Source organism: Centroberyx gerrardi, chromosome 18 (assembly GCF_048128805.1).
Source record: "Centroberyx gerrardi isolate f3 chromosome 18, fCenGer3.hap1.cur.20231027, whole genome shotgun sequence".
In the NCBI taxonomy this organism is placed as follows: domain Eukaryota; kingdom Metazoa; phylum Chordata; class Actinopteri; order Beryciformes; family Berycidae; genus Centroberyx; species Centroberyx gerrardi.
The window spans coordinates 11916158-11935043 of record NC_136014.1 but is presented as its reverse complement, the minus strand read 5'-3'; the positions used below and the strand labels follow the sequence as shown (position 1 = coordinate 11935043).

Sequence of the window (18886 nt, the reverse complement as noted above, 5' to 3'; positions counted from 1 at the left end):
CCCAAAACACAATAACCACACAAGGACAGGTTTTTAGAAATATTTAATCATTATATAGCTAGATCCTGTCCCGTAAAAGTCATGACAGTACCATCAAGAGTAGTGGAATGGTAAAGGAATATTACAAAAGTTGGAAGAAAGGATACAAAATATTTTTTCCATAAATAAGGTTTTACATTTCTCCTGCCTGTCCACTTGACAGTTCTGACAAAAGTACATTGTAAAAACTTGTACAGCAAACGCAATTTTTTTTTACATTATTTTCTTTTAGTGTCGATGCCTTGAATGTACACAGAGCACAGCAAGAATTCACAAAGGACAATATATGTAAACAGAGACTTGCACTTACACTTGACATGCATTCAGTTACTGCAGAAGAATATCACCAAAACAAAACAAAGCGACAGGCAGAGTAGCCTCAACCCCCTCAACTACACAATCATTAAACAAATTAGTCAATTTGTTCTCCCAAGGTATAAATGTGCACCTTTCCCCATGTCCATCAAAACCCCAGATACAGTTTACCCATCTCCAGCATGCTAAAAATCCTTTAACATTTTTTTTTTCTTCTTTCCTCTGTCTTGAGTTGCCTTTCTTCTCGTCATGGAGACAAACATTTGTGCGGAAGGAGCAAAAACATGAAAAAGTCTTTTACATTTTACCCATCTCCGACATTCTCAAAATCATTAAACATATTATTTTCTCTTTCCTCGGTCTTGAGTTGCCTTTCTTCTCGTCACGGAGACAAACATTTGTGCGTAAGGAACAAAAACATGAAAAAGTCTTTTCTTTCAGTTGCAGCCCTTTGTAATTGGGTAAAAGACATCAAAACCTCATACACGCACTTCACTTGGGAGTGAGGGGTGAACGGGTCCTTCTCTTGAAGGACAACATGGAGGATCAGAACTGGAAGAGGTCGATAAAGTGCTGGGGAGAGACGGGCATGAGGCAGTTGTCTGGATCTTCGGCTGTGCACGGGTGGCCGCAGTCCTGGAACACAGTCGAGACCCAAATCATTAACAGGAAAACAGAGGATACCTAACTTCAAGTAGTACATTGAACATTAGTAGATACAGAGAAACATTTGGCTAAAAAACGGCGTTAGACAAAATGACAGTTGACAGCTTCTTTCAGACACATGAACGGAACATTCAGAGGAATTTATGACCCAACAAAAACAAGCTGTTAAATGTTTTAAAGAACGCAGTTAGAGGCCATTAAAAAGCCAGCAGAAAGGATGGCAGCGCTTGCTAAACATTCCTAGAGCACAAAATGAGGCCATGAAGTGAAACACAGAGAGAAAGGTACAAGACAAAGCTGCACGCACAGAAAAATAAAATCAGATCGTCGGGGCAACGTAAAAACAAAAATGGCGACTGAAGAGACAGAAAGGCGTGATGGGACAGGAAGTACCTTGAATAATAACGCCAGGTGGCGATCCTTAAGGAATCAGGGAGAAGGGGGACCAGGAAGAGAGCCAGGAAGGAAGGGAGAGAAGCATGGAGAGGTCAGAGGTTAAAGAGTGTCAGGAATCAGCCAAGGAGGATAATATAAATGTTGTGACTAGTAAATAATTCCAGTAAATAGTTCCTGTAAATTAGGTTTACTGTGTCACTGAGGGCAAACAAGCCATTTACTTGACCTCTGACCCCTACACATATATGTATGAGTTCTCAGATTACCATTTTGTCCATGGGCAGTAGGGATTAGCATAATTAGCACATAGCCGTTAGCATTAGCGTTAGCCTATAAGTACTGATGTGCGTCACACAGAAACTTGTTTATCCCCTATGAATAGTTAGAGCATTGTATTGAAAGTGGAACAAATCATTTCTGTGTTGGCCTCAGGAATTTAGAGAGTAAATTAATCTGTAGTTAGTCAAAGTACAAAGGCAACATCAAGGTTTATTTTTTTTGAAAGCAGAGATAGAAGGCAGGATTTTCATTATTCTCTCACACCCTCTTCCTCACCGCCGTCCAGAGAAGACTTGCACTGCTATCAGTGTGAGAGAGGCTGTGTGATTGGACCAAAGTATTGTGGAGACTTTGACCGAGTCTACAAAACGATAATGGATGTTTTGTCTGTCTGGTCATGGAATAACAGCATGTTCTAGTACCAAGATGACACCTGATCCCATAGGCGGCCTCTCAGATCTGACCTACGTACAACCTGAGACATTCAAGGCCTGTGAGAAACATCTCTTCTGCACATGCAGCACAGCGCAGGTTTCATTTATTATACACACATTCTGACTTCTACTAAGCTGACAGCTTGGATGCCAGTGAAAGGCGATTAGAGCGAAAGCTTAACCAATAAATGAAAACTTGCATCGACCTGAGTGTGCAGAAGCCATTTCTTCTATGCCAAAGTGCCCTGCAGTGCCACGACACCTACTGGTGAGGCTTATGTCATGTTGTGTCTCCTCGTTTACCTTCCAGAAGAGGATGCTACAGTGTTTGCAGAAGTGCAGTGTGTCTCCGTACTGCTCCCTCTTGGGGTAATACTTCTGTAAGGTGAAGTACATCAGCTTCCAGTCCACGTTGTCGCTCTCAGTCAAGACCAAATTCCTACAGTACTGTGTTCACGTACACACACACACACACACGCAGACACATACACACACACACACACACACACACGCAGACACATACACATATGCACAAAAATACACAGTTTGATACAATTTAACAACTAAAAACCCAGGAGAGAGGAAAGTAATTATTAAAAGTGTAATTAGAGAGAAATGTCATAAATCAAGGACATTTCACATTAACACCAATTCTGAGTGTGTGTGTGTGCGAGAGAGAGAGAGAGAGAGAGAGAGAGAGAGAGAGAGAGAGAGAGAGAGAGAGAGAGAGAGAGAGAGAGAGAGAGAGAGAGATCCCCCACAAAGGAGTAAATTGAGGCAACTCTGCTCTCTAGTGGTCAAGGGAGGAATTACTCAGCAGCCTTCTTGGGCAGCCATCAATTACTGTACTTCGAATGAGAACTTTATCATTGATGCTTGACCGTAAGCTAATATTTAAGTTTGAAGTATATCAGTCTTTAAAAACATTCAGCAGCAGATTGTAAACTACTGCTCATCCATGTCTCATGGTTAAGTATGTTCATTCTCTCACCTGTTTCTCTGAGAAGTGAAACTGGCAAAGCTTCTTCCACAGCTTCCTGTCCTCACTGAGGATCTGCAGAGTATATGTGGCCTGTCCCAGGTTGATGATGTCATTGGCATCTGAGAACTTGTAGAGGATCTTGTTCTGCATCTGAAGCGGCAGGTCGCTGAACGACGCGCCATCGGACATTTGCTGAGGAGAGAATAATTGGGACAGTGGTTTTCCACTTCTTAGCCTGCGCCTCCTTTTAAGACAAGTTTAGGTACAGGGAATACACAAAGTGTGGAACTCAGCTGGTGGAGTGTAGAGGTGCTTCATACATTGAAACAGGTTTTGGGAAAGGATAAAAGGGATACACACATGCACATACTCGCGCATGCATGCACACACACACACACACACACCCTCGCCCATCCGCTCTCTACCTTGGGGATCTGCAGGTTGTTGAGCTGCTGCTGCCAGCTGAGGATGTTCTCCAGCCGGCACAACCAGATATTGACGGTGCCCACCAGGATAGACCTGCCCACACCCACAGTCAGGCTCCGCAGAGTCGAGCTCAGGTCCTGCAGCAGTTCCTTGATAAGCCGTGGATTGTAGTGGTCATCCAGGACTAGAGCCCAACAAAAACAACATATAAGATGCAAATAAACAACAACCACGACCAGCTGAAACATGACCATACAAACACAGCAACAACAATAATAATAATAATAATAATAATAATAATAATAAGACAAAAAAAATCTTTCCTCTTCCAAGTTCCTCACTGAGCAGAACCCATATTTGTCTTAACAAAGACTTATGACTGTTGTGTTTTTAAGGAACGAGAGTCAGGAAATGGCTATGGAAAGGCTAAGGCTTCTTTAAAAACTCTTCCTCTCTCTACTAAACCCTACTAAGTTCACTACTGAGCAGGGCCTATATTTGTCTGGGAGACACACAGGCATCCTCAGAATAGAAACAAGAAAAGAAACAAAAGGTTATTGGAAGAGACTGATGAAAAAAAAAGTAATGCTTGACCGCAGTTTGAAATGACAACTCTATGTAGTATTTTGAGGCCATTACTGAAGCCAAAGACAAACCAAAGTAAACGAATCCAAGTATTCCCTGCCAGATACGTGTGGCTGAATGGACTTCAGTCTAGATCTGTCCTTTGATACACCCGGCAACACATCCCCATAATGACGGAGCGCACTGGTCCTGCTGGTTTTGTGGTTAGGCATTCGCTCCAGAAGGAGTGCCACGACTAAATAGTACCATGAAACCTGATGTCTTCTGGCTGCTCAGAGCCTAACCATTTGGTTTTGAGGGCATGGGAGATGGAGAGAATGTGAAATATGAGGCTGCATTTACCAACGTAGGACGATCCTAAACTAAGAATTGGTCTGGGGTCGACTAACAGGCTCTGACATCAGGGAGGATGCTGGGGCTGGCAATAAATATGGCTGCTGTCTGCCTGTATGTCCACAGTATAAGTAAGTAATAAGTCTATCTCTCTGTTTCTTGGGTCTCCTACCCTTCCGGACAATCTTCTCCAGTATATTGAAGTAGTTTTTCTGGGCAGCTCCACTCAAAGAGGTCAGCTGGGACTTCGCTATTAGCTGGAAAAGCTGGGAGAGAGAGACAGGGAAGGAGGGAGAGACAGAGAGAGAGAGACAGAGTCACTTGTAGAACTGGTACAACAATTTCAAAAGGATTCTTTATGAAGACGCATGATGATCATTTGCTTACTTTTGCAACATAGTTGAATCTCCTCATGTCCTGGATGGCACTGGAAAAGTCTAGGCGGTTGAAGGCTTCACCGAGTGTGCAGTATCCGTGTCGCTGTGTGCACAGACACAGAGTTTAATACAGAGTTATTTGATTCAAGCAAACCCCGCTGTTTCCATCAACAGCCAATAAATCCTCCACGCGAACACTCATGAGGTCAAGTCACAACATAAACACCTCCAGCGCTCACCTCTCTTGTGCTCCCCTTCTGCACGTAGATCCATTTATCCCTGAAAACGACTGGAGAAGGAAGAGAAAAAACAGTGTTTATTGGGGTATAGCTGCTAAACTTCTCCTCCTCCCTTTGTACCTCTTAAAGAAGGTTTTGGTGTACATATACTGTACATATGTTCTTTACGAGTTTGAATTGTAGTATTGTTGTACTTTAGAACTTTCTTTGTTCACTCTATTCCACAACAAACTGTTTCCTGTCTTTTTTGCTTCAGTACTAATAGGTAGCAGCCGCAAGGTTCAACTTTTTAGAAGAACGCACATGACGTGGTCCACATGTTTTGGGAGCCGACCAATCACAACGAATAGGAAATGTGGGCCCAATCCCAACGTCCCCCCTATGGACTGAGCCCTGAGCCCTCACAGACTTAACTGACGTCACCTGTGTGCGCAGCTGTAGTGCCTGAGTGCGAGAAGTCATGAGGGCTCGAAATGCTATAGGAGGAATGGGACAGCACTTTGTGGCATCACGTGTTACCTTGACGACGTCAGACATTACTATCTCCCGTCAATTAATCAATTTGTAATTTACTGTTTGCGCTTTTGTCTAAACAGCATTAGTAAGCTAAAATGAGAAAAATGTTGATGAATAATGTTAAATAGCCCTAGGTATATATTTTGTAACATTGCAAAGTTTATACTGTGCTAATGGATGTAGAAAATACTCTACTAGAGGTTAACCTGCACTACCTCATTACAATATGTAAAATATGTTAAAAAAAAAAAAAGAAACAGTAGGAGGTACGTTGAAAGCAAACAGTACTTTTAATAAAGCTTAATGAGCACAAATAAGCACATAAGAAAGGCTATATTACATGCTGCTTATATTAGCAGCATCTAACATCCTTCTTAAACGTTTAGGAAAACTTAACTTTCTTTTTTCTCAAACGAGCTGTCTATTCTGTTTTAATGTTGCAATGTTTTCTCTTTTAACTGTATCTTGCATGTAGTTTGATCCTTTCATGCCTGTTTCTCTCTAAGTTCTTGTTAATTGTTTTTTTGTGGTTATTTTTCCTTAATTATGTTTTTTTTTTCTTTTGTATCGGGTGTATTGGCAGAAATTTTCCACATACATGAATATTAACGTCACAAACGCTATGAACTGTGGGTAATTCCCTCAAGCAAAGTCTACAGAAATGCGGACTTGCTGAAAGTCTGCATAAAGGGCTCATAAAGTCCGCCAGTGAGCCCTCGCGCATTTACCGATTTCACAGTGAACCAGCCCTGAACCCTCACGGACTTGTCGGGAACGCGCGTCAAAGTCCGTGAGTCTGTGAGTGCGGACATTGGGATTGGGCCGTGGTTTCACGCTGTGTTGTGCTGTTTCAGAGCTCCCAGGTGGGCGGTGATGCACCAGCTGGATGGAGTTTGCGCTCGTTTTAAAAACAGGCACTTCTGACAGCAGCCTCTCTACCTGCCCGTTCTGAATCAGTGACGAAAACCACAAAGCCCATGTCTCCCCCTCCCCTATCGATGACAATGTAACTGATATACCCTTTTCACAAATATGATTGATGTACTTCCACTTCCACCGTCTTTGTAGTGTACAGATCAGTTCTCACCATTGCCAGCTTTCTGTCACCCCCGACTGTGTCTGTGATCAGTTATAATGTGTTTCAAAATAGCGTGTAACACAATACAGTGTTGTCTTTGACATATCTTCCCGTTTCTGTTGTCAGGCGACTGCAGCACTATAAAAAAGTCATTTGATCGAGGGTCACAAAATGCTAACAGCACAGAAATTACTGTCAGCCTTGGTTAGCCAGTTAGCATTTTGTGACCCTCGATCAAATCACTTTTTTATAGTTGCGCAGTTGTCTGACAACAGAAACAGAAAGATATGTCAATGGTAACACCTGTATTGTGTTACGCCATGTTGAAACACAAAATAAGTGATCACAGATGGAGTCGGAGGCGACAGAAAATTCACTCTTTAACATTGCTGGCAATGGTGAGAACCGATCTATACCCTGTGGAAGTACGTCAGCCATGTTTGTGAAAAGGGCCTATTGCACCCCGGTGAAGGATTCCCTGGAGAACCTTGCATACTTGCATACCAGGCCCACATACGCATGGACGGTGCCTTGATCTACAGTACATGCTCCACCTCCTTTATCAACACATGCATAACCCAAAGTTGCAAGGCCCACGTTTTCAAGCAGAAGTGAAATAGTGTAATAGGTTTGTTTCACACCAGTGTTTTGTAAACATTACAAATGTAATACTTTGAATTACTCATAAAACTCACAATTAGCTGTCACATAGGCTACTGTCAACTTTCATATTCAAATCTCGGGTAATAAATTCCAGGGTGAAAAGATGTCTTTAGTCCAATAAATTACAGTGGACACAGTAGTCAGTGTTACAACAGGTGGCACTCTACTTTTTGCTTGGCCATTTTCTCCACAAAGGGCCTTTAATTTTCATACCACAGACCTCTGACATAGCCACCACAGAGATAATGTGCTGCTGCAACTCACACTGAGATTTGGTGTTGTTGTTGTAGAAGTCCTTTTTCCTCTTTTTGGTGGTGAGGTCACACACATCTTCAACAAACAGCTTTTCTTTGTTATCATTGCAGAGCCTGTTTAGACAGAGAGAAGACATGAGAGGAATGAGTAAATAATGTTGCATGACTGTGTCTGTGACCAATAGGCTTTCAATACAAGATAATTGCATGGTTAAGGACACCTGGGTTCAAGCCCCGTAAAGAATCCACCCTGCAGAAGTGTCCTGGAACAAGTCAGTGAATACCCGGTGTTGCTGTTCTGCAGCTCACCCTGCACTCCGACACCCTGCTGAGGATTGCAAGCGGAGTTTCCCCACAGGGATCAATAAAGTCAGTGTTTCCCACACATAGACTTTACTTGGGCGGGCTGCCCAGGTATATTAACGGCCGCCAAAGTATATTTGGCGACCCATTTTAGCATTTTTTATTTTTATTTTTTCATCCGTGCGAGAGAACGACGCCATCCGAGATCGATTAACTAACGTTAGTGGACAATCTCCCCTCGCTCAACCCCTCCAGGGTCTCTCTCTCTCTCTCTCTGGACCCGTCTGTTCGCCTCCCACTGCACACGCAAGGGATATTTTTTTTCCATGCCAAAAAGACGGCCGACTGAATTCCTGAAAAGAAGGACTAACAGTTAACGTTACTCGGAATACTGAGTTTCCGAGATTAGCACGCTGTATAGCCTAGCTGCTAGTCAGTATCCACTGAGTGGACTGATAACGTTAATATTAACTTTTTAACTCTGACTCTGAATGTTTGCTCCCTCAATCCAGATTAATATTGAAAAATATTTTCAAAGAAGGAAAAGGACTTGTCCTGAGGAGGAGCAAGACAGTCTGGACCAGAGGAGCTGCTGAGCAGTAAAACAGAGTAGATAATAATGTCAAAGGCTGCAATTTAACGATGTAAAGATACAGGTGAGACTGACAGCACAGAGAGATGCAGCAGGGCAGAGGGGCAGAAAAGCAGATTTCTCTGTAAAAGGAGTCTCATTTCTATTCTTCACCTTGTAGACAAAAGCAACAACAAACAGAACAGTGTAGCACTGTTTATATTTTTAAGTTATGTTATCTTTGACACAAAGTACTTTAGATATATACAGGTTAGTTATTTGTTTGACAAATGGAACTATTTAAAATGGAGTACATTACATTTTTCAGCCATCCAGGTAATGGGATCCTTTATTGATATTAGCCTATATATTGACAATATAAGAGAATACAAGAATAAAAAGGCACTCAACCCCCCCCCACCCCCCCATACCAATATTAATACCAATGATAACAATAATAATCTATATTTAGATTAGAGAACTTATCAAAACAGAGTTACAAACTGCTTTACAAGATAAATAGAATTGCGAGCAGTTAATAAAAATGTGAACAATATCACGCAAATAAAGGAGAAAAAAGAATAATAATGTACAGAATAATGAAACAACATAAAGACCATTGTTCAAGTACAAGCAACTTGCGTAAAAAGTGAGTTTAAATGTGTATTTAAAGAAGACAGTGAGTTGGCTAATGTCAGGTACACATTATCTTGTCGGACAGGTTGTTCCAGAGCCCAGAGGCCCTAATAGGAGAGGAGGCTAGGAGGTTCAGGTCAAAACATTCAACCGAAACAGCATGTTGCTACTTCATTGAGGTCATTAAGGCCAATCTGGACAAAGGTGGGGTGGTAGGAGCAGTCTTTCTTGACCTGCGTAAGGCCTTTGATACGGTAAACCACCATATACTCCTCTCCAAGCTGTCTAATTACAAACTCTCCTTACATACACAAAACTGGATAAAATCATATTTATCAGGTCGTACCCAATGTGTTCGGATTAATGACGATCTGTCACCTTCAAAAGCCTGCACAATGGGAGTACCTCAAGGCTCCATTTTAGGACCGTTGTTATTCAGCTTGTACATCAATGATCTCCCATCTGCATGTGATGGAGTGGAGATTTTGATGTACGCTGATGATACAGTCCTATATACACATGGCAAGGATGCAGCTCATGTTGCTGCCAAACTCTCACTTGCTATGGACAAAGTTGCAACGTGGCTAAATGACTCCTGTCTAACCTTAAATGTTGGAAAGACAGTGACTATGTATTTCTCTAACAAACAAAGACATGGTGACTGTCCCGACATTTTTGTAAATGGACAAAAAATAAAAAATGTTGACGAGTTCAAATACTTAGGTGTTATTTTGGATCCCACTCTGAGTTTTAAGAAACATATAAAAAAGATGAGCCAAACACTGAAATATAATCTAGCCAATTTTAGACATATCAGAAATTCGCTTACAACTGAGGCATCTAAGATCTTCTTAAATGCAATGATTTTTTCTCACTTTTATTACTGTATGTCGTGTTGGTCTCAGGCAAACAAGACAACCTTAAAGCCGCTTGAGTCTCTTCATAAACAAGCCCTGAAAATATTTGACAGGAAACCACGACAATATCACCACTGCCGCATAATCTCTCGATATAATATGTTAAACTGTGAAAATGCAATCATGTATTCAGATATTCGTATGGTGTTCAAAATAATCCACAATGCCGCTCCCCCACCCTTGAAGATCTTTGTCCAACTCTGCTCCGAGAACACCAGCAGGACTACGAGGTCGACCTCAAGGGGGGAGTGTAGAGTTCCCAAAAGAGGCTCTGCCTATGCTCAACCCTCCTTTTCATTTAAAGCTATAAAGGAATGGAACAAACTTCCCACTGACCTGAAACTCTGTACAGATCTCCACACTTTCTCACACGAAGCTAAGAAATGGATTGTAAATAACCAATCATGCCTACATTAGTCTACTACTTTGCTACTACTAATTTAGTTTTTTTTCACAGCAAAGTTTAATAATTTTATTATTCAAAGTAGCATAATGTGATCTCACATATTGTGCAGTGTGTGTATGAAATGTGGTGATGTGACTAGATGTGATTTTTTGTACTTCAACATGTACTCTGTAATTTATTGTATTGTTTGTGTTGTATTTTATGTCGACCTGCCCTGGGACTGCAGATGGAAATTAGCAAATAGCTATAATCTGGTGCAAAGCATCTTTTCTCTTTACTGAGATCAATGTTCTCTTTTGCACATGGTCCCTGACAAATAAACTTAATAAACTAAACTAATAGAGAAAACTCTGACCAAAAGAGCGCTGCCAGAGGATCTCAGGTTGTGCTTGGACTCACAGGAGATTAAATGCTTTCACTAGATGCTAATACAAAATATACCTTAAAAGTGATCAATAAAATCTTAAAATCAATCCTAATTACACTGGTAGCCAATGGAGAGAAGCTAAAATGGAGGTAATATGCTGTCTCTTCTTAGTTCCTGTCAGGAATCTGGCTACTGCATTTTGGGTTTACTGTAATCTGCAGATAATATGCTGTCTTAAGTGTACAGGGAGTCAGAATAGTGCAGATGTGACAAAATAAAAGAATGGATCACAATGTCTGCTGTGACGGAGGAAACACCGCAGGTGGAAGGAATATCAGTGGCTGAAGGACCGGCGCTCGGACAAAACTGACCTGTCAGACAGTGATTTCTCAGAAAACAGGCAAAACACTATGAGGTCCTTAAGGCAATCAAGTGGTCCTGTCTGGTCAAGTGGTCTTACCATCTTAGATGAGATGGATCTTAGCATTTTGGCAGCTGACCTCAACTTGACAGATGTTGTACATACCATGAGTGATTTGAAATTAACTCTAAAAGAGGCAGAAAGGAATGGAGTGTGTATTTATGTATGTATGTATGTATTTATGTACATAGTTTATCTGTGTGTGTGTGTGTGTGTGTGTGTGTGTGTGTAGGTGTATGTATGTGTGTGGTATTTCAATACACTGAATATAAATGCTTTATAAATTGTATAAATCAAGGCCATGTGTGCGGTGGATGGCTACTTGTTGTTTTAGTTGTGTTATGTCGTGGTCAGCTCCTCAACGATCCTGGAGTGTGTTCTCTTCATTTCTCTGTGTAATTTGTGTGCCGGCGGCCTGACAACATGCAGCAGCCCATTCAGGGAATGCATGCTAGGCCTATGCTTGTCTGAGCCGAAGTTAACACTCAAAAGTGTCGGCTTAAAGTGACCTACACACAAAAACCATGCGCACAACATCTGTGTTAGTAGTTCAGGTTTATCCTGTTTACACCTGAGGCTCCGACTACAAAGTCAACACACTATAGTCCCCTGTGCTTTGCACTTATGATGCCTTCCGTAATATAAATGTCGTGTTAGTAGTGTCTAGAAGTTTTTGAGCATTGTCCTAAACAGATCCCTAAAATATGCTTGCGAAGGTGTAAGGCATGAGGACAGCAATGTTCTTCTTTGTAGAGAGAAAAGTATTACAGTAGAGAAATAGCAATGACTTTTCTCTACTGCAAAAAAATATATTTCACAGACTAATACCACATGCTGCAGATGATCTATTATTCATTTAAAAGGGTAAACCATGAAAAGAATATAATGCAGAAAACTTAACTGAAATCCTTCCACTTCTGTGGAAGACATTTGGCAAGTAGTTTGGTTGTGTAGTCCAAAGCATTTCAGAGTAATAACACTGGGATATTATGCATCAGCTTTGTGAACAATTTGAACAATCTGTTAGTATTGCTAAACAAATTTTTCAGAGGAGAAAATTATGTCTTGGACACGACACGCCGGTGGAAGCGGAACCCTCAACCCTCAACCCTCTCAAAAATATATCTTGCTTAAAAGCATGTAATGTGAAAAACATGTTTAGTTTGCCAAAAAATTATTGTCATCCGTGTATCTAATCCTAATTTCCTTTAAATTATGTTAAAACAAAATAAGAATAATAAGAATAAGAGATAGATTGATGCCTGAAAGGAGAGAGAGATGCTGGTTGTGCTCTGATGAACCAATATTAGTGCAGGTACATGGAGTAAAGCTTCAATTAAGGTAAAAGGAACTGAACTATTCCTTTAATGCTGCAGCCACACTTGCCTTGCCTGATGTAGCCTGAATGAAGCCCATCTGTACCATGGTCAATAAGCCTGCTGGAATTTGGGATCTGTATCAACATCTATTACTCTGTAAATAGAGGTATTCTCTAATGACCTTTGACTGGCTGATCAAAGCGCCTGGACTGGGCTGATAATTGACTCCCCATGCATTAATAATCCATTGGCTGAAGTTGAGCACCTGACTGGCAACACTACCAACCAACCAGACTTGATTACACTGAAATGTACACACAGAAACAGGAAGGCACACAAATACAAAATAATGCAGATCGGATATCTACCGCTCACTTAGTTGTCTGTGGGGTTGGAGGTAAGCTTGGTCCATATGAGAAAAACTACTTTTGCACAATTAGATCAATGCAACTTACACATTTTAACACTTCATAAGAGCAAAATGAAGTGGGTGGAGTTGTTTCTTCATAGAGAGCATGTAAAAGAGCATCTGGAAAAATTAGCCTGACCTGAGAACAGTCTAGATCTCAGTATGAAGTCATATTCTTTTCATTTTTAACAGACTGCTTTTATGGCAAAATGACAAGAAAGATGGTTAGTGAGAAGAAATGAACCAGATTGCAACCTAAGACCATGGTGTTATATGGTGTTCAACTTGCCAGCTGATCCCACAAGAGTCCACAGACAAGAGGAGAGTGATAAAAATAAGGTCAGAGAATGAATGTGCTTGCTCATACATCGAATGGATTCTATTGTTTTACTTGCTCCTTAGCTTCAACCAATATCCAACTGAGGTTGGTTTGGGCACTTTCTGCTCACACAATAGGCCTACAGTACATACAATAGGGCATTTATTCCAATCAAGAAAAAATGCAGGGGGCTGAGTTGTGTTCATCAGCTTGCAGAAGCTGGGGAAACAATTTCTTCGCCAAAACGACTCAGTCAACACATAGGCTACTGGATGGAGAAACTAATTTACTTTTTCCTCAAGCATATGCGAAGGCTTGGCTTTGCGTGTCTGAGTGGGGTCTGTGAAGTCAAATGGATGGGATGAATGAGCTCTACGGTAATCCCTCTGTCTCTATCCATTTATCCAATCCCACAAGCATACACACAAACACACATACACACACACACACACACACAGGAGTCTGTCACAGTGAATTACAGGTCAGGAATGCAATAACCTAGCATTTCACACAGGATGCATACGGAGCAAGAGCCTCAAGAGAGCCACATAGCAACAGAAGGCTCAGCTACCTTTCTGGATATCTAAAAATATTCAGAAATATAGACACTATGAGCTATGAGGATGAAGGCTGTATGTAGCTGACAGTTAAGTTACCTCATATGCTCTTCTCTTAGAGAGATGGAAAGTGTAGCATTCAAATAGTATTTATAATTGTAAGCATTTGTTTCATCCTGCTTAAAGTGTCAGATGCATGGAGATTACGATATCAGATAGTGTCAAATAAACTGTCAGTCACAGAAAAGTACATTCAATTGAGGTTTGAGTACTTTCCTGACACCACTCAGCTTTTTGGTACCTATCTGGCACTTGAGCAGACAAAAAATAATCCATAAAAAGTGTTTGCAAACACTAGTTGACCCAGGTCTGGTGGCGTTAGTAATGGCTGCGATCTGGACTACTAATGTACCATTCTGTATCATGCCAGTGGCTGTCATAGCGCTATCTTTCTTTCAGCGAGTAAATGTGTTGGTCTGCCAAAAGTACTGTATGAAGTCATCAGCCTTTCTGCGTGAGGAAGCGCTTGGAGGACAGCCAGTGTGAAGAGATGATGTCATTGGTTATTGTGTGATGCAGTGTCATTGTTTGTCTTTCTGTGAAGAAACTGTGGCGTGCTCACGGGCTAATGTGGTACTGTGAGGTACCGCTGGTTGATCAATAGAACGAGGGAGATATCACCAACTGGTACGGAGATTCCTCTCAATACTGTAGCCAACTGCTGTGAAATTCAATGAAAAGAGGGTACTACAGTCACATATAAATAAATAAACAGTAAGCCTCATTGAACCAATCTGGCATTTATGGTAGCCTGATGCCCTTTTGTAATATACAAACACATTCATGCAACAGGCACACCTACCCACCCACCCAAAAACACACACACACACACAAACACACCATATGTATTATGAGCAGACAGAGAGAATAAAAAGAAAGAATGGGAAACCCCCTCATCTTTCCCTTTCTGATGCTGTTCACCGCCAGTCAGTACATGTTTCCTGCAGATAACACGGCCAGCTCTCCTGCCGGGAGACAACCTTGTCTGCCCACAGGGGCTCATATAGGCTAATACAGACCAGAGGGACTGAAATAGCCAAACTTGTTTTTAGTTCAACCCCTCCCAACAAACAGTGGTGAATCGCCGAATGCCTTTTGGAAGCAACAGTATTTCAAAAAAAGGCATAATAGGTATTGTTTGAACATTCTTGGAGCTATTGGCCTATTCTTGTGTACTTCTATAAACTGTTAGCATTCGTCATAGAAATTAAAGGGGAATGCCATCCATTTTAAGAATTCACATATGTTATTACTGTGCTCCGGTTGATGTTTGTTAACATGCGCCACTCTTTTCTGAAGCTAGAAATCAGAGAAAACCATTGATTTTTTTGATGCCACTGGCTTGTAAAATCAGGGGCTGCTCCATAGACAATGAATGGGGCGCTGACTTTGTGGAGCCATAAGATGCTAAGTTGAGTTGTCACACCAAAATTAAGTTTATATTCTGGCATTGCTAACAGGTATGAACCAGAATTTAAACCTCATTTGGGTGCAAGAACTCACAAAAATCTTATGAGTCAACAAAGTCAAAGGGTTAGTCCTCCAATGTCTAGCTTTAGAACAGAGTGGTGTATGTTCACAAGTACTGACTGAACTGTCCTGGGTCAGAGGAATAGCATATGTAAAGTCTTAAAATGGGTGGCACTCCCCTTGAAAGACAACACTCCTAAGACAGGATTCACACGTTACACCAGTTTGGTCATACTTTTTGGAGAGAGTGTATGTGTGTTGTGCATGTATATGTGTGTTTGTTTTCTAGAAGGGATGATACTCAGAATCTGGCAGAGTCATTTCTCTCAGAAAGTCTCTCAGAAAGTGAGAAATACAACCAGTCTCAGTACCGCAGATTATTAAACTGGGAAAATAGACATTTAACATGTCCACTCAAAAACATCCACCTCAATGAATGTTACTTTGAACGCTGTAGCATATATTTACCTTTACTCTAATGGGATACACTGATGAGTTTGCCTTATGTGAAATTACCCTCGGAGTATCTCAACTCAGCCCTATACTCAAGTCTGTCTGTTGCCATGACGCCCCTGTGGCGACGACAGGCTGCAATTACCGGATGCAAATCACTTCATCAAAGACTTCGTTTCTCTGCTATGGCCCTGATAACAGTTGATTGGACAATTTCCGTTCCTACTCTGTACCTTATCAGTGCAGCATGGTTCAGAATGAACTGTGCCACTGTTTCCATCCGCTGAAGGCCGGGGCACTCCCGACCATTCAGTGCTCTTGCTTTAAGGGCAAACACACCATCTAAAGCCACTGTTAACTGGTCAGGATACAACAGTCAGGAGTAGTTTGAGGTCGTCTGTGGAAGTTGGAAGGCGTCTGACAACCAGATCAACACACAGTGAGCCTTGGCAGTCGGTGAGCTCTGGTCAATCATTAGAGTCCATTTGCAGGGCTAATGAGATCTATTCTATTCTTGGCTGCATCGGTTTTAGTAAGATTTCATTCTAAGCAACCTTCGATCCAGGGTTCAGATAAAAGAAATCTATACTGTAATTACAAGCACTTGGAAATATTAAAGTTTTTAATTTTGCATTTGCCTGTTTGTCCTTACTTATACATTGACTGGCATGATGATGAAAAAAAATCTGAAAAAAATTCTGAATCTGAATTTGAAAAAAAAGCAAAACAATCATGAGTGAATGACATAAGACTTCAAAGCCATTCTAGTCAAAAGGGAGAGAGAAGGGAGGCTAAACAAAAAAAAAATGCCTTGAAAAGGAAGGTTAATTATTCAGCTGCGTTTCATGTTATTATAATAACCACAGTCCCTGGATCTATAAAGGAGGAACACTACCTTTAAAAAAAGCAACAGGGGATGAGATAAAAGTAGCCTACTTTGAACATGTTTACTGCTGAGCTCTGTAAATGTGACTGATGTCTCATTCCAGGCTCTCCATATACTATGTGCGTTAGTTCAGAAAACAGTTCAAGATATGTCCTGAAATGCATGCAACCTATTGACATTCCATCAGCTGTCAGTCAGATCCACAGCTACAACCCTGTTCAGTCTATGGAAAACAAAGAAACCAATATCCAATATTATGAAACAGTGTGGCGATGTTGACGATCCATAATGTGCTCATTCAATGACACTAGCTGGCTTTAAGTAAAGTATATACTATGCAGTGGCTGCTTCCACAAAAAAAACAGCAAGAAATAATACTAAGTACTTGTCAATCTAAATACTGAATTAGGTCATTATCTAGAGAGATTAGGCAAATAATGCGTTTTACATTGTAATGCAGGTCCCAATAATATTGATTGTAAAATATTTTACATGTATTATACAGTCAGTTGGTAAAGGACAAAGCATTAGAGGAAAATATGCCTATGACCTGCTAATGAAGTGATTCATTAGCTATTTAAGTTTGAGAAATGGACACAGTAGTGGTCTATAGTGGATGTAGGTTAAACCCAGTAACAACTGTTGAACAAACAGGGTGCTCCAGGTGTGACTGACAAAGGTAAATAGAATGTGCTCTTACCCTTTCAGGTCTATCTCCTTGTTGTTGTCTCCCAACTCGTGTCCAAAGAACACAATCCTCTTCCAGCCCTCCTCTGTCTTTTCCCAGCTCCATCCTGGCGACCTCCAGTCTTGGCCCAAGAAAGGCATCCTTCAGCCGGGGAGCGTGCGAAGAGAGGGTCGCTGTCACTCCAAACACCTGGAGGGTCAACCAGGCAACGGTTAAATTATGTTTTGGGTTGAATCTGTAAACCCTACATGTAAATATCAGATTATGGGCTGACAATCACTGACAATGAACAAAAAATTTTTTTCCCTGGCTGCATAACAATATGCTTCTTCTGTGTGTGTAGTCATTCGGATGTAAAATGGCATACTGAGCCAAACTGTTATAATAGCACACATGACAACAACCATGACGTATATAGAGCAATTAAATAATTTTAAAAAAGCTGGATAGACTCTAGCGTTGGCAAGGCATGTCGAAGCCTTTTTGGTTTTGGTTAGGTTGGCATAACGTTAAAAAAAAGCAGGTAAGACAAAGCTGTCACGCAAGTCAACACAGATAGTCATGACACGGACAAAACAAAGGATCTGAACCGCACTAAAATATAAGTAGTCATTAATACGAAACGACTAAACAAACCTTTATTGCGAGCGACTCCTTTGTTGTATCGCTCCTGCCTGCTTCTCCTCTGCCCTGCTGGAGATATTGACGGAAGTAAACATAGTACGTACAGTGGAATGTGGCACCGCCCCCTTGGCGCTCTGTGATTGGACAACACGTTTGTATTTATCTTGTTGCTACCCGGCATCGCGTCGTGGATTTGCTCCCGCCGTTGTCAATCACTTTCTTTTTTATCCTCTCTGTTTTGTTGGGGCATTTTCCTGCACGTGATGGCGATCTGCGCACATGTTCTTATGTTTTGGTTTTGAGATGGGGGAAGGGAATTGGACTACTGGACTCTTGTCTTATTGAAATGTGCTTATTAAGGAACATTAAAAAAACAACAACATATGATCATGTACTAAATCACTGTATTAGGAAACAGAAGCCTCAGGTTCAGACCTTATCGAATAATATTCATATAGGGACTTATAATTCTGATGTCTTTTGTACAGTATAATTCTGAAATTTATTATAGCATTAGGTTTACTGTAGTTATTTTTGTTTTGGGATGTTCAGTGAAACTGATGAAATTTCTAAGTGATGTTTTCGAGACAGTTGTGTTCATGCAGGTTCATCTGTTACAGGAGGGACACCATTCTGGATAATTAGTTGCATTCAGTGTTATACTTTATAGGCAAAGATGGCAATGCAAGACCTGTAGCTTTGTCTTTATAAAAAAAATAGCATTGCATATCAAAGCCTCCACCCAGACTGGTCTATAAATAGCAATAGTTCCTTTGGGCATTTTTATGTTTGATTTCATTACACTACAGGCCTATATGACAGGCCTGATAACCTACAGTCGCCTAGATTTTTCACAGCATAGGCCTAGTCTTATACAGCTAACCATATCAACCACAAC

At 41.0% G+C, this 18886-nt stretch overlaps 3 protein-coding genes across 5 annotated transcripts in view; 1 reads left to right on the top strand and 2 right to left on the bottom strand.

Annotated features, from left to right (window-relative positions):
- Window positions 1-18886, top strand: part of LOC139926156 (testis development-related protein) — a 404183-nt gene that overhangs the window by 15469 nt on the left and 369828 nt on the right. The window lies entirely within an intron of this gene.
- fbxo25 (F-box protein 25) lies at window positions 27-18055 on the bottom strand. Of its 3 annotated transcripts, XM_071917741.2 has the most exons (11): window positions 18001-18055; window positions 17377-17553; window positions 7593-7696; window positions 5072-5121; window positions 4843-4935; window positions 4628-4721; window positions 3537-3721; window positions 3121-3303; window positions 2433-2576; window positions 1414-1440; window positions 27-990 (listed from the first exon to the last, which is right to left on the bottom strand). In XM_071917741.2, exons 2-11 carry the CDS (start codon window positions 17502-17504, stop codon window positions 901-903), a joined length of 1098 nt encoding a protein of 365 aa, XP_071773842.1. In that variant the 5' UTR covers window positions 17505-17553; window positions 18001-18055; the 3' UTR covers window positions 27-900. The 3 variants fall into 3 exon arrangements, with proteins under 3 accessions (XP_071773842.1, XP_071773841.1, XP_078146008.1); XM_071917740.2 differs by lacking the exon at window positions 1414-1440; XM_078289882.1 differs by lacking the exon at window positions 27-990 and having other exon boundaries at window positions 1029-1440.
- Window positions 14758-18886, bottom strand: part of ccdc167 (coiled-coil domain containing 167) — a 209928-nt gene continuing 205799 nt past the window's right edge. Inside the window, exon 5 of the transcript XR_013507440.1 lies at window positions 14758-14770. The gene's annotated coding sequence lies outside the window, so the exon portion shown is untranslated. The remainder of the gene's footprint in view (window positions 14771-18886) is intronic.

Coding starts and splice junctions, on each gene's coding strand:
- fbxo25 (XM_078289882.1), bottom strand. CDS start 17,504: ATGCCTTTCTTGGGCCAAGACTGGAGGTCGCCAGGATGGAGCTGGGAA. Junction 2,577..3,120: donor TTCACTTCTCAGAGAAACAG/GTGAGAGAATGA, acceptor ACGTGAACACAG/TACTGTAGGAATTTGGTCTT. Junction 1,441..2,432: donor GTAGCATCCTCTTCTGGAAG/GTAAACGAGGAG, acceptor TGATTCCTTAAG/GATCGCCACCTGGCGTTATT.